The 16953-nt window shown below is 36.0% G+C and overlaps 1 protein-coding gene across 3 annotated transcripts in view; it reads right to left on the minus strand.

The window, feature by feature from the left end:
• Positions 1-16953, minus strand: part of GRIA3 (glutamate ionotropic receptor AMPA type subunit 3) — a 109223-nt gene that overhangs the window by 11750 nt on the left and 80520 nt on the right. For 2 of the 3 annotated variants that reach the window (XR_008355311.1, XM_053474235.1), the window contains exons 6-11: positions 16773-16934; positions 13727-13894; positions 8698-8802; positions 7626-7733; positions 6633-6839; positions 2775-3148 (exon numbers count right to left, since the gene is read on the minus strand). Coding sequence is in view for 2 of the 3 variants with exons in the window: in XM_053474235.1 (XP_053330210.1) it covers positions 2775-3148; positions 6633-6839; positions 7626-7733; positions 8698-8802; positions 13727-13894; positions 16773-16934 (1124 nt within the window). In the remaining variant the exon portion in view is untranslated. The remainder of the gene's footprint in view (positions 1-2774; positions 3149-6632; positions 6840-7625; positions 7734-8697; positions 8803-13726; positions 13895-16772; positions 16935-16953) is intronic. The other variant, XM_053474236.1, reaches the window with a different exon arrangement.

Raw genomic sequence — 16953 nt, forward strand, 5'->3', positions numbered from 1 at the left:
GTCACAGGACAATTTTTTTCTTATTTTAGATTATGACTAATGTCAGGTGGATTGCTATTTTGCTGGGTTGGCCATCAGAGGTCAATATAAAATTTTTATGAAATTGTATTTAATAATAAAACACCATTATACCAGTATTTTTGCATGTTCCATGCTTTGCAGTTTGAGCAAAACTAGCATATGAAATCTCTACATTTTACGGGTTAAGACAAACCAATGAGTACAGTTTTGCAAGGTATTATTCTAATTCTTACAAAACTGGGCAACAGCACATTTAATGCCCACCTGTCAAACAACACAGGCACGTGGACTCAAACACACAAATGGCAAACAAAAATGCAAGATGGAAAAATGTCAACATATCACTTATAGAATGATGACATACATGTTATCTACAATGATGACACAAGTGAGTGACCTACGGCCTGAGCTGGGTTCTGACACAGCATAGCAGACATGTATATTGATGGGTCTGTTGCATCCTGTTACTTGTAAACTAGGGATATCTTTTATCAGGGTTGGAGTCCCCCCCCCAAAAAAAAAACTTACTTAGATATCATGTGTTTTAGGCTGTAGCTAAATGCTCTACCTACTCCAATCTGTATTCAAATTACCGGTATACCAATCTATACTACTAACGTTTTAGGTGTCTAAATTGGGACAACTGTGTTTGAGAGTATGGCAAGATGTGGGTACGGGGAGGGCCAGCCATGTGAGTAGGTGAGATGAAAGGCATAGCCCCTTCCCTGCCTTACACAAATATCCACGTCACAACATTATTGTCACAAGGAGGCAAAATGAGAACTACAATGGAGGTCTGAGCTGCAATAGCATCGATTTTACAGGTCCCTATACTGGTCAGAGGAGATCAGATGATTTCCCCAACCGGCCTATGCTCCCCACTGCAAAAGCGGGGTTGGGAAGTATTTAGACCTCCAAAATATTTCCCAATTTGTGGGGGGATGTGGTCCTGCATGTAAATTGAGGCTTGTGTTTTAGTGATGTCACTTATTGTCATTAAATTATTTTGTTCTCATTCATAAACAATAATCAGGTGGTATTAAGATACTGAGATCATAATACGTGCAATGTTTTAAGCTACATAAAGATTGTAACCAGGACACATGCACATCCAAATTGCGTAACGCTTCTCATGTATACCAACATATAACCTGTACCTAGAATAGAAAAATCTTAGGTTTGGTTTAAGGTAATACATGCTAAACTGGCAAAGCAATTTGTTATCTTTAATTTGTTTTGTTTTACCACCCTTGGCATCTTCATCTATTCAATATTATCTATTTTTCCAAACCCCATACTCTTTCACTTTCTTCTCTTTTCACCTTTTCATTGCTTTGGCCTCAGAATAGTAGAGCTAATTCAAATGTGTGTGGTTGAATTACAGGAGATACAGCTAATCTTTGGGTTAGTGATTGCTGCCCTCTACTGGCTGCAAGGGGTTATTGTCATCAGCTCTCCTGGATAACCACTGTGCTGGGCGAAACAACATATTTAAAAACTCTGTAAAGTAGCAAAGCACAAAGTAAATCAGTGATAAATTGTAATGAAGTTGAACATTTCAACTCCCTATGCGTTATAAAGCGCCAACACCAGTTAGCTGCTCCTACTAAATGGGGCATGATGCATGGTTGGTGTGGGAACATTATTTTTTAACCTCTCATATTTTAGTGTAATTTATTGTCTGTACATTTAATAACTGATTTACTACTCAGAACCCCTTTTCATTAGAACATAAGTGAAATAAGTTTAAAATATACACAACTTTGAACCCTAGACTCGGGATCCTATGTCTGATAAAAATATTTATCTTGCAAAGCCGCAGCAGGTTAGAAATAATCAACAAGACTCAGAATAACAAAATGTTAAAGTGCGTAATTCCTAAAATTATAAATAAGGATCGGATTTTAACACAACTTCCATGATCCCACACTGCCAAGAGGTGGCAGTGCATCTTCAGAATTTAGTTCCACCAACAGCAGAGGAAGCACATGATGGCTTTAAAGAGCAATAGAAAAGAAAGTCATGTTTATGCTGCTAGTAGCTCAGGCAATTCACCAATTCCACTTTAATAATATTTGGGTTTTAATGTAATACATCTAAAGCACAATTCAACATCGCTGGCAATTTTTCCTATCGATATGTATATGGCCAATTAGATGGCACAATAAAAGAGATGGTTGATTTAACAGCTGTGAACGGTGCTAAAAGCCATTCTAAATAAATAATAAGGTATGATAAATTGGCAAGAAGCTGAAAAAAAAACACACACAAGAAGACACATGCAAATTGCGAAACAATGACAAAAAATGGAAAATAATAGCATATGGAATGACAGGCATGAATGGCAATTAAACTGCTGTTGCATTTACTTTGCAGCGCAATCAGCTGTAATTTTGGCACAGCGGCATATGTTATATGCACCAAGCAGATGACCGTAAAATGAGATATGCAGCAAAAACACGGTAGACCTCCAAGCGTTGCGGAAAGATAAAGACCCTATGCATTTTACAGTCTCAACATGGTGAATATAAGTTTAAGCAGGCATGTATAGATGGTACTGCAGATCATACCAACTATACATGGAGGATGGCAGCAAGCAATATGATGGAGCTTTGTGTTGAGTGGAATGTAAAGCAAAATTAAATAAAAATGATAAATTCTTTGGAATTAAATGTGAAAATAACATATATACACCATGGCACCAGTGTATGACTATAAAATGCAAGAAGGTGATGGAGTGATATGGAACAAACCTTGGAGAAATATCGCACCCTTGCTGCATAAAGGCACCCAGGGAAAACCAAAGGCTGTTAAATATCCCAAACTCATTTGGCGGGTCAGGAGGGTTCTGAGGGTCCCGTGCTTCATCGGTGTCCTCCAAATGCCATTCATAGGGACTGAATCGGCTGACTAGGAAAAGAACTACACTGACTCCAATGTATGCAAAGACTATACACATCCAAATTTCATAGGCCAATGGATCCAGGAAAGAGAATACTCCTGGTTTGGATTTTTGAGGCTTCTTAATCATGATGGAGATGCCCAGGCTCATAAATGGTTTTGAAAAATCAATCACTTCTTCTCGTACCAGAGTAATGGTCAGAGGGGCGACGGCTATATCCGCTCTCTGAAAACATAAGGAAAAAATTCAGTTAGTGCAACAGCTTACAAGATATTGAAAATTGCTATTTGTATCAAAAAATAAATAAATATCCAGAGTGAGTAAATGTTCATATTTAGCACTTTCAACAACACATGAAATGATAAATGACGTCTTCGTAATACTTTTTAATAAATTTGGACAAGTCTCGACAATGTACCCGTTCAAATGCAGTCCCAAAATATACCTTCAATACATTTCTACAAGACTGGCAAAATGCCTTATTTATTGGGAAAATCTGCTTGTCTTTTATATTAGGATCATAAATCAAGCATGAACTCATTTAAAATTGCACATTCAGTGAGCATTTCTAAGGAAAGTGCTGGTTTTGTTTCTTCAAAGTACAGGATTCATTATTATTTGATGACACTGACACAAGCTAACAATTCATAACTCGGAAAACATCTAGCAGCAAGCTTTTAAGGTAAATCGCTTTTGGATGATGTATGAGGTAAGAAAAAAATAAGCAATTTTTAATGTCATTATTTTAAAAATATTCCTTACAAGGTTTTATTCTGGACAGAAAGCCAAAAGCCTGTACTGAATTTTACAGAAAAAGACTGACGGCACGCAAAAAACATTTTTACCAATAATTATGGGTTGAAAACAGTTATTGCCTCTTTTTACCTAGAGTAAAAGAATCCGACTAGAGTATTTTTGTCCTGAAGCACATGGGTTATATAAAGAATGAACGTATAAAATATACACTCATTTGCACTTGCCTTGTACAATACATTAGCCATCACTGAAATATATTGCCTGTTAGCTTTGGTTTTTTTAGTGGATAAAGTTAATTGTGAGATATTTGGTTCAATTATTTGTAGTGATGGAACAATCTAAAACAGAGTAGCAATCACACAAATCCTATGATTATTTGATTGGCTACTCTTGCTTTATAATAGATACATTGATTATTTTAATGTACAATCCTATATAATTTACATCATTTACCTACACAACTGAAATACTCATTTTCTGTTTTCATCATTTGTTATATAATATAACGTTAAATAATCTAATTTTGGGCTGTTTTATCTTTGCTGACATTAATGTCCTAATTTTACTTTTATTATATTTTAAGTTTTTCATATACGTTTATTTATGTATATATATATATATATCTATCTATATATATATATATAATATATATATATATAAATCTATATATATATTTTATATATATATACACTGATCAATCATAACATTATGACCACCTGCCTAATATTGTGTAGGTCCCCCTTTTGCCGCCAAAACAGCCCTGACCCATCGAGGCATGGACTCCACTAGACCTCCGAAGCTGTGGTATCTGTGGTATCTGCACCAAGGCGTTATGGACATTATACTCCTTGGACATATCCTGGCTCACCATATCTTAAAGAAGCACGGCGCCTTTTAATACATTCTATGGAGGGTGTGCTCTGATGACGCAGCTTCCACTGCCTAAGTAGTTCAGTTGGGCTCCCTTGAAACCATCACATTGTTCGTCAGGATACTGGGCGCTTGATCGCCTGAGAGTGGTGCCCCCCCCCCAGGATCTGCCGCCCTGGCTTTGAAAACCTTCATTAAAAAAAATACACTACATGCTAAGAGCAGCAGATGTTTTTAAATAAAGACAATGTTTATTCTCTTCTGGTGACCCGCATTTAGCAGAAGGTTAGTATAAGGGTTTGTTTTGGAGAACTCTATGTTGGGGGATAGTGATAGAATCCAATCCCCGCCAACTGCTTTGACTTCATTAATGCTAGGGCAGTGACGGTCAGCCATTCCCAGCTTCTACCGCCTTATTATACTTGCATCCTTTGGGCACTGGCACGCCATTAGCATCAATGTTTTGTGCACAGAACCCGATCATCTGCCAAAAAACGACCTGATCAGATGCACCAAAGGCCAAGTATCTATCTAATATCTATTTACCATCTATCTGCAGAATAACAGCCGGTAATGCAGGGTATATGTATACTGTATATAGATACGGAGAGACAGATATATTGTGCCGTCACCTTAACATAGTGTAATGTGTACAATTATTGAAGATATAATTTCAGAAATGAGACATTGAAGTAGTTTTTAAATCGTGAAGAAATGAGATAACATTACATTCATACGACGAGCCATGTGGATTTTGCTTTACAGGAATAAATCAATGCCTTTCTTTTGACATGTCGGAATATGATGCCAGCTCTTTAAACACACAAGCACAGTCAATACTTATCGACTTCTAAAATGGATCGATCATTTCCCCTGACAATACACGACCTCTAAAGGACTTAAAAGCAATTCCAAGCAAAAATTAATTTACTGTTTAACTAAAAGGTTGTGTTCTGCTTGAGTCAATCTTGGTCAAGCTGTGATAATACTGCAGATCACATAATTTAGGTAAAAAGGAAAGAAAATGAAAAAATGAATGAATGTAATCTAACAGCATTTAACAACAAAATACTTTGTAAAGGGCCAGTCTGTGCTAAAGTGAGAAAAAAAATCATAGTTGTGCTATGAGAAACATATACTAAAATGATAAATGTATACATATTTACCTAGTATCTCAAATACATAACACATAACAAATGTTATAGAGATTTACCGAGTATCTCAAATAATAATAAAAAACAATCATTTATCACTAGTTCATCTATATGCTTTTGGATATACAGTATATTATTAAACCATCCACATTGAAAAAATATGGATTTAACCCTTTAGTGATCAGTGGGGGTATTATGCTGGCAACAAGAGAAATTTAGTTTTTTTTTAATGGTCTACAGTACAAGTTTTCTTTGTTTAATTTTAAACCTTTTATATTGATGTGACAATGTACCGGCATGGCATTTTAACATATTAATATAATCTTTATGCTTTCTATAATATAATGGCAAGAGAAGGCAAGACTGCAGCACAGAAGACAGCAAGTACATTTACCCAGATTTTGTTCCAAAAATAAATTTGCCCAAAAGCAAGATCTTTGAATGAAAATCTTTCATTTTGGGGCAAACATCAAAGCTGACCCTGATAGCCTCATCAAACAAATGAACATTAAATCACTTTTTAATTTTGTTCCCGATCATAATCTACTAACTGGATCCATGTGCCACTATATAATGGAATGTGATAGTTTGATATACGAAATAAAGCGTTTGACACATTTTGAATGATGAATACATCACATCTGTAGGGGACTAAGTATGCGCCAATTATCTACACAGCATTGAACACAGTGCAGGATCTCTCCCTGTGCATGAATGCAGGTGTTTGGTGTAGCTGTAAGTCATCAAGGAAATGATTGGCAGGCACGTTACTGTGCAAAAATTATGCAAATAATTAGACATTTAATCTGTATCCATAAATGACTCCCTCTTTAAACACGATTTTATTTTATTTACACAGAATTTACTATAGATCACAGCTTTTCTGCATCCAATGCACAAACTAATACTTGGAATGCTTGAATACTAACCCCATATACGAGTTCGCCCACCATTCCATTCCATATTTTAGTTTCCGGGTCTCGAGCCCCATATTTACCATCCTCTACTATCGACAGCTTATACTTTATGCCAACGTGCTTTGCGATTTCACTTGCCAAGTCCACACAGTATCCTTCATACTTATCGTTGCCGTCCAGTTGCTCATAGTTTTTCTTTTTCATAACATATGGGTTTTCCTTTGATAAAACAAATTATAGATGTAAGACGGTTACTAAGGCATTACTTTATCACTGCATGATTTAAGGTATTCTTTTAAAGACATCATTCCACTTACTCTGCTGAATCCTCTGCAGAACACGTTCAGCTCTATTCACTAAAAGCCAAGTGCTTGCGAGGTGCTGGAAAATGCAAGTTATGCAGCAGCAAACTTGCACCAATATACAGTCCAACTCATAGATTCACTACTGCCAACTCGCATTGCACTCATAGGAATTAACAATTAATTTGCAGGAGAATCAAAATGCAAGCTCAACAAACACATTAATTAACCTAAGAGAGTTGCCAGCAAGGGTGAAATGTGGTATGCTAGTTGCCAATCCCACCAATAAATAATATTACAAATATTTTATTTAATATTAATTAAAAAAAAAATCTTACTCTCAACCCATGCATAATGAATTAACTAATAATAATTAATTGATAAAGCCAATCTATTCTCTCTCACCCCCACCCCTTGGTCAGTTGGATGCAGGATGTAAAATGTATGATTTAACCTTTCCATAGCTTTAATTATACATACCCCCATGGGGGGTAAACTCTAATTAAACAGTTAATGAAGGATGCAATGTATCCCCAGACTCAACAAACACCTGTGCAAACAGTTGCTATTTAGATCCACTGTGTAGAACTGATTGGGGGGGTTATCTTGCATCAGTGTTTTTTCATCATTTTATTTTTGAATTGATTCATTATTTGGGCCAAAGATCCCCCCAAATGTTACTGAAACTTTAGAATGAGCTTACCAAAATAGTTGTGACTACGATGGTTTTATTTTCAACAGAGGAAGAGTCATTTGCAGGTTGCTGATCAGGAGCAGGCACAAAACGTTCATATTCATTCCAATGTCCAACCTGTAAAGTAGTCCAGTTTTGAAACACATTAGCAGGGAACCCTATTTTCCTTATCCCTATCTATATACTTTACCCACATGAGTGGGCTTGCTATCCCTGGTGGCCTACTGGAGGAGCAGGGAGATCTAGCCCTTTGTGGCCAGAAACCTTTACTATCTCCTGCTCCTTCATCAATTACAATGTCAAAAAATAATATATTTGTTATATGCATTGAGCAGACTAACTAGAATCTATCTGAAAGATTTAATCTAATGAAAACAAAAAACTCAACTACTAGCATCTTAAAATAGACTTTTATCATAAAATAGGAAAATATATGTAAACTAAATGGTAGGACGCATCGTGCAGAGACCTTGCCTACCAAACTTCTCCAGAGAAGCTTTTATTGAACTCAAGGTCAGCATCCAAAACAAAATGTGAACTTGGATATTAATATGTGATTTTTAGCAAACAATTTGGGTTCAGAAGGATTCATTAACTTTGCAATTAATTGCCCACATGGCCAGTTTCAAAGTAAAACCTTCGTAGAATGGCAATGAAAGCCACTTGGCAGCTAAGAAAATGAATCATTTGTTTTTATGTCCAAAAATGATGTATGTTAACTTAACTATTCGAGTTTCAGAACCGTGAGCATTCTATTCTTCAACCATGGAACATTTCAGTGCTACAGGCAGAGTGCCTTTAGGCAATATTTTTCAAGCTAAAAAAAAACCCTTGCTCTGAATGAGAAATGTTATAACTTCTTAGATAATACAGCATTTGTAAAGTTAGCATATACTTATTACGTCTTGTACCCTTTTTGTACCTATTGTGCCCTGGTTTGTATATTTTACACATTGAACAATCAGGGGAATCTATAAACATTCCGTACTCTAATATGAAACTCATTTTTTAACCACAGAACATAGCATATTAGAATTGTGTAAAGGGAAAGTAGTCTAGCAGTTACTGGTTATACACTTACCTTACGGGGTTTAGTGGCTGTCATTTCATAAATATCAATAGTGTAGTTAGTTCTTCTCCCGTACGTGTCAAACTGGATGTTCCCAGTCATCCCCTGCACTTGTACCTAGATGGGTCAGACAAGATATCCCTTATTGAAGACTGCCATTTTGTAACTTTCAGTTAAATATAAACATACACAGAAAGAATTCTGGAAAACTATGTTCCTTTTATCGAAGTTACTTTTATAGCAGTTATCAAAAGAATTAAACATTATATAATAATACAGAGCCTTAGCATATCCATTGTTCTAGGTGTACAGGCATTCCCTTCTACAAAGACCTATGTAGTTACCAATGTGACACAACATAGCCAACTAACCTTCACAGTATAGACCTGATAATATTATGAATAATACTATGAAGAATAATTATGATATACCGTAATACTAAACTTTTTTGTCTCAAGAGGATGCATGGAATAGTTGGTTTAGAACGTTTTTTCCTTATTTGCAAATGCATTATCTGTTGTTTTGATACTAAATGAGTTAAAACCATCATTGTACATTTTTTTGTGATAATACCAAAGCTCTGTCTGCAAGGTCCATTAACCTTGGTGATATTTCATAATAGCATCCTATATTTGCACTGTGGTATATTTAATTGTGTGATTATATACTACAAGGTGATGCATGCATAATCGTTCTTGCATGAAATTAAATTGATGCTCCAGGCTGCATGTTTTTGTTTTATTTTTAATGACTATGTAGAGGATCATAGTGTTAGCTATGATGACGCCAACATATATTTCCAGGTACAATAATAGTGTGTATAATATCCTTAAAATTAATTCAGAAATTGTAATACTAGCATTCTACTACCTATTTAATCTAAAATGTGGCTGATCAATTCCCATTGCTAACATGTGTAAAAAACACAGGCATATAGGCATCAGTAGCGTACCTAGCGGGGGGCGGTCCGCACCGGGTGCCGCTCATCAGGGGGGTGCCAACTTGCCGGCACCCGGCACCCCTCCAGAGACGGACAGTAATGTCCGCCGCTGGAGGAGCAGGCTCGCAAGGGAGCGGTATCGGAAGTCTTTAACAGACCTCCGGCTCCCTTGAGTGATTTCTGGAATTCGGATCTGTTTTTTTTTATCACAAGCTGCATGTAGATCAATCAAATAAGTGTAGAGTATATAAGGCCTGGACTACACCACATCGCCACACAGAGCACTGCAGCACCAAATAGCTCCAGTGGATTTTACTATATTCCGCCTGTTTACTGAGGTACACATCAGTTTATCAACTATTCCATTTATACAAGAAGATTGTTCTTTTTTTTCATTGTGTCAGTTTTGGTTACAATGTTCTTCAATATTCTAAACAACTGCACACATAAAAACAAAACAGTTTGGAAACAAGCATTAAATAATAAAACATATATATTTTCTTAGTCACATGTGGATTAGGGTAACTGAAGGCATTTTGTGTTGCCCAGATGTTTTATAGAAGATTGATCGTGCCATGCGGAACCAATGGATAATGTAATGTATCATGCTTTATTCAGTGAGCACAGGCTTCTTTGACATTCAGCACTGAAAACATGTCACTTTTTATAAGGATCAGTTTGTGCTGGAAAACTAAAATACAAGACTTACAGAATGGAGATGTTCATGCTTCAAAAACCTTTCTACAATCTGCACTACACATTTCCTCATCAAACAAAGCATAATCAACCACAAACACAAAAACTAAAAGTCATGATCATTTGCATGTTGTCACATTCTTTACTTATGTAAGTATTTACATTATTAACATCATCCCTATTAATCTAAAATGATTAAGATGAAAAATTATTTAAAAAAGTAGTGTAGAGTTGTAAGAGAAACAAAGGTATGCCAGAAATTAATCATTTCAACTTTAAGGACACACATCACTCCATAAAGTATGAGCACGCTTGGAGATCTCACTCATGCCATTCGTATGCATACTTGGAACAGCAGTAGCTGGGTCCATATCGCTAAGTGTAAGCGATTAGAGCTCTGAAGAGGCATACTGAAACATTGAGAGAGATTGACAATCTTGAGAGGAGACTGTTGCTCACTGAGCAGAGTTTATATGGGGCCTCTAGCAATGAGGGAGGAGATCAGTCAGAAGGGAGCCAGGCACATAGCTGGGTGACGGTTAGATGTGGTTGCAGTGAGGGAGGGAAGAGGAAAAGGGAAGCCAGTTCTGAGTTTTTCCATCCCAACAAATTAGCCGATTAAAGTGAGCATGTTGGGGAGGCAGACTCCGATGTGGGATTTCTTGAAAAACTGTTCTCCCTACCAGCCAGGAAAGCAGCTCATCCAGTGTAAAGGGGATCAAGAAGAAAGGGAAGACTAAGCAGGATGTGGTGGTAGGGGATTCTATAATTAGGAAAACATTCAGGGTAATCTGTGGCTCTGATCGCGGCAACCGAATGGTTTGCTGTCTCCCGGGTGCCCGGGTTCGGCATGTTGCAGACAGAGTGGACAGATTATTGGGAGGGGCTGGCGAGGATCCAGCTGTCTTGGTGCACCAATGAGTAAATAGTAAGAGGAAGATGGAGAGTCCTAAAAGGTAATTTTAGGGATTTAGGTTAAGAAAATGACCTCCAATGTAGTATTCTCGGAGATACTACCTGCGCCATGCACTCACCAGATACGCAGCGGGAGATACAGCAGCTAATTGCATGGCTGTAGTCTTCAAGAAGGAAATCTTTAGGTTTTTAGAGCACTAGTATGATTTTGCTTTGGAGTATGATCTGTGTAGTCGTGATGGATTGCACCTGAATGCAAGAGGGTCCAATGTGCTTGGGGAGAGAATGGCTAGATGGTTGGAGGATATTTTAATATAGGAACGGGGGGGGGGGTAATAAATACCGGGCTAGACAGTATAGAAAGGTGTTTTAGTTAGTAACCAAGTGGGTGGATCTGGGGGCTTGATTTGTACAGATAATAGGGGAAAGCATATATCCCCCCCCCAAAAAAAAAACAAGGACAGAAGGTGCCTGCAGTTGTGTTAAATGGCAAGCTTAAGGTCATTTCTACAAATGTTCACAGTTTAGGAAATAAGATCCATGAACTTGTGAATGTTGATATAGTGGCTGTTACTGAGACATGGTATAATGAGAAAAATAACTGGGACATTACAATACCAGGGTATTTCTTTATATAGAAAATACAGGGAGGGCAAGAAAGGGGGAGGGGTGGCACTGTATTAGAAAGATAAAATAAAATCTAACCTAAAACAAGTTGGTGAGGAGAACATAGAGTCAGTTTGGGTTACATTACAATTTGGTAAATTTACAGTAACTCGTGTAGGTGTAATTTATAGACCCCTGGACAAGTAGAAGAGATCGATTATCTACTAATTGAGGAAATAGCTAAAATGTTGTGCCCATTCACAAGAAGGCTTGGGAAGGCTTTTGACACTGTCCCCCATAGAAGACTTTTCAATAAACTGTGGCAACTGGCATTTAATGTGGATAAATGCAAAGTAATGCATCTAGGGCATAAAAACCCAAGGACAGAGTATAGAATCTTTTATATTGTCCTAACCTTAACATGTGAGAAAAGGGATTTAGGGGTTATTATTTCAGAGGATTTAAAGGTAGGTAGACAATGCAACTGAGAAGCAGGACATTCTTGGTTGTACAGATCACTGGTGAGACCTCACTTGGAGTATTGTGTACAGTACTGGAGACCGTATCTCCAGAAGGATATAGATGGAGAAAGTTCAGGGAAGGGATACTAAAATGATTCATGGATTACAGGGTAAAATTAACCAGGAAAGGTTAAAGTATCTTAACATATATAGCCTGGAAGAAAGACGTCACAGGTGGATTTGATAAAAGCATTTAAATACTTAAAGTAAATCAACATGATAAAGGAAGAGAGTTTATTTAAAAAAAGAAAAACTACCACAACAAGAGAACATAGTCTTAAACTAGAGGTGCAAAGGCTTAAAAGTAACATCAGGAAATACTACTTTGGAAGTGGATGTATGGTATAGTTTTCCAGCAGAAGTGGTAGATGTTAATACAGTGAAGGTGTTTAAGCAAGCATGGGCTAGGCATAAAGCTAGATTTAGGATAAGCCCAGGCTTTAAGGAAAGTATTCAGAGTTTGGGCAGACTGGATTGACTGAATTGTTCTTATCTGCTGTCACTTTCTATAGCTGTGTGATCCCTTAAAGCTACTAAAGGCTTCTCGCATCAGTACAATAACTGGGAGTTGCAAATAGCAATCCAACTCGCAGAGTAACCTGCAAACCACAAATGTGTTGGATGAAGGAAAGAGCAGAGGCACAAGATAGAATGATGACATTTGGAAACTGCCCCAAATGCTTTATATATATATATATATATATTTATTTATTTGATATTTAATGGCAGTAAAATGACCTAAACATTTCCAGTTACCATTAAGCTACATGGTTTATTAAACGGAAAGTCTAGATACAATATTATCTTGTTCTAAGCAACACATTTCGTGATGTTGGCCATATTAACAAAGAACATTCCACTAGTAGCTATGGTGACTATTCCACTGGTTAGAAATTATCAGCCGGATTTGTTTATAAATAACTCCTCATTTAAATAAATATTCCCACTGTTTCATATAAATAACTGTTTTTATCGATAATCCTCCATTTGTAACTAAAAGTATGTTTAGGGATAACAAAAAAGTGCACACTTTACTTTGCCCCTGACCGTCTAGTTTTAGATCATGACCTCTTGTTCTCCTCCTTTGAGATAAGCATCCCTTCTGTACTTTGATAAATCTCTTTATGTATTTCAAATATATTTGAAAACTAGAACGCCCCACGTTTTGGGATCAAAATCTGGAAATTATGAAAGCTTTTGGAATGTTCAGCAAAATAAATCTTTATGTATGTGACTCGATGAGTATTATTAATCACCATGTGTACTTAAATCCATCCAATATGGTCATGGTACAAACGTAAATCAAAAACACAAAAGTATAAGCAATCAATATATACGACATTAAAATAATGGAACTTATTACCATTTTGAGTGCTCTTTCTATGTCGATTCCTTGACTCCAAGGCACGGCTGGGTTTGCCAGACAGTCTCCAGCACTTCCTCTTCTTGAAACATCCACCCGCTGCCTTCGCAGATATCGAAAAGCCTCGGCTATCACTAACACCGCATCGTGTGTCAGTGCAGATGTGTACTATATCCAAAACGAAATAGTGAAAAACGTTAAAATTAACATATATTTTCTAGGGAATTAGCATTTTCTGGGCAACGTGAACAAGTAACTAAAAACAGAACAGTAATAATTGTGGAACGCCACTGTTTTAGGACTTCCAGCAGAATCTCGTGAACTATAAACTCATTTCAAAGCTGTTTTGTCTGTTCTATAGTTTACGGATTAACATTTAATAAGACTTAGTTTAGGGTAACGTGCCCGTACAATTATTTTGTTAAACCGATTTATAGGCACAACAGCATGTAAAGGCCAGCCATCGAATGCACCCATCGAGCAGCTCAAATTCAGTATATAAATTCCCATCTAAAGTGAAAAAGTTGCAACTTTGATCCTGTTGTTAATTAGTACATTACTATAACATAATAATATAATAATAATAATATTAATAATAATAATAATAATAATATACTTTTACTATAATGTTTTGGGGTAAGTGGAAAAAGGAATATTCCCCCCATACAATTTAATAAAAAAGGAATGATTACAGATTATTAACATATTACTCTATAATTTGTCTGATAGGCAGTTCTAGAAAATACTGTTACGTTGATATCGGGCAACAGAATGAGTAATTAATTTCCCATTAGTTAAGAAAATGTATGACACTTGCATAGAACTTTGTTGTGCTCCACAATGAACCCAATTGGTAATTAGGGGTTAAAATGTTTTCATTGCCAGATGTATAATTAAATTATTTCTATAACCTCCCACCATTTTCTCAAGCACCATGGTAACAGCAAACATAAAAAGTAACAACCAAAAGGTCAATATTTTATACATTTTCTAAACAAATGAAAAGCACACATTAAAAAAAACCTATTAAGAGGTTAGATAATTTTCTCTCCCTTAAATGTAGTTAAATCAAATAAATCTCAGTAAAATATTATTGGAAAAATGAAATGAAATTCAACTCCAGTGAATGCATTATATTTATTTAAAGAAAATCAATTAAACAACATACTCGTAATTACATGCAGTTAAACCACAAATATATCAATTCAAACTTAATGGAATCATTTAATTACAAAATGTATTATGTACTCAGTTAACCCTTCTGATGAATTGCGCATATTGAAAATAAAAGTGGATTTTTTGCTTTAGGCCAGGCAGGACTCGGGATTAAAATTGGTCCCAGCACTTTAAGGCCAGAACCCAATAATGTGACATACATGAGACCTCCTGCCCAACATACACTGCTGTACTCTACACTCCCTTTCCCGGGTTACTTAATGGCTAGTCTGCGCCTAGCTTTGGGTGTACTTTGACCTACCCATTATTTTCAGGATGTGCAATATGTCAAAAAGGTTAGAGTTAGGTTTGAATTTCAACACATAATTTATAACTATATTCACCACTATAAATAATTCTATAACTATGTAAAATAAGGTACTCTAATGTGCCTGGGGTCTGCGAAGACCTAAAATATCTGTACTCTGGTTACATAGCTCTCTAATGAGGAATAAATATAAATAAATAAATTAAATTAAATATTTAAAAATGTAAAAAGCCGAAAAAACCCTGTTCCTGTACAAATATGAAATAGTAAAAAAAATGTAGTTCTTGCAAATGTAAGTTTGATTTTTTCAATTTATCTAAGTAATGCAGTTTATAAAACAGTATTTTGGCACCTATTCTTTGCAAGGAATCGAAGCAAAAAAGTAAATGAAGTTGTATTTGTGCCACATTTTTTGAAATAAAAGGTTGGCAAGGAAATGGCTGAATGAAAAATATATGATGTGTAGAAAAAAACAAGCACTTACATAGTTACGATGTATCTTCTAATACTTGCCTAAAAATGCCAGGGACTGACGAAAATTCCAGGCAAATAATCATTTTCTAAACTTTCTTAAATTATGCTATTTTTTTTTTTAGAGTTGAAAAGGCTCCTGTAATTGTGTAAAAAAAAAGCCTTTCTTCTTAAAAGGGTTAAAGTGCTCAATTCATGTTTTTTCTAAGGAGATCAGCATTATGAAATAAGCACAAAATACCGGATGTTGGGGTGTATCTACCCTGCACGTATACATGTCAGTAGCCTTGGTAGCCTTGTTAACAATATATAATAATTGCAGCTAGAGCAGGGGTATTTTAAGAAACCATTTGATGTAATTACCACCAGGACGAGATAAGCAAAATGTATAGTTAAGGCCACTGGAATGTAGCACTTTGCTGATGGTGACCCAATTTTAATTTATAATGAAGCAAATTATTTTATATAGGCTTGTGGGATTTCAGCTAATTCTGGATTCAACACAATCAATGCCCCGATGAGTTGACCTAAAACCTGACTTTGAAAATCTCCCTGAATATGCATGTTATTATTCTTTCTCCTAGTGGGGGTATTAACTAAGTAAAATTGATTGATGTGGCTGTTTTCCTTTGTAACACAGATAAGTACATAATATTTCGGCATCATATGAGATGTGCATTTGTATAGTTGAAGTTCATACAGGTTGGGGCCCCAGGACTGATTATTTTAGTTTTAATCAGTAGGATTTGCATCTGTTCATTATTATTATTATTACTATTGTTATTATTACTATTAGTATCATCTTTTACTTATATTACTTTAAATTTACTTAAATTACTATAAATTTACACTAATCTAAAGTAAACTGATACATTAGGTAAAGAGGGCCCTACCCGCGAGCAAACATTCTAGATCAGTATCTAGATAAGGCGATTCTCTTTTTGATGCTGATATAATCAGGTTTACTCTTGGTTTCAATGATAAATTGAATCATTTAAATATAGTTTGAATTGTGAGTCTTTAAATTTGATATGGATTCCTTTGCAAAAATTGAAAGAACCAACCAAACTATAAAATTGACGAATACTGTACCTTTAAAGGTGCGTTCTTTGCCTCAGGGAACTCCCTCTCATCCAGACGTACCCATCTCTGTACAAATTGCTGCACTATTGGGTTTTCATTGTTCACGATTTGAAATCCAGTCACGTTGGCTCCACCGTGCATAACTCTGTCCAGTGTGACGCCTGTGAAACCCTAGAATTATACAGAATAA

This window comes from Spea bombifrons, chromosome 8 (genome assembly GCF_027358695.1).
Source record: "Spea bombifrons isolate aSpeBom1 chromosome 8, aSpeBom1.2.pri, whole genome shotgun sequence".
In the NCBI taxonomy this organism is placed as follows: Eukaryota; Metazoa; Chordata; class Amphibia; order Anura; family Pelobatidae; genus Spea; species Spea bombifrons.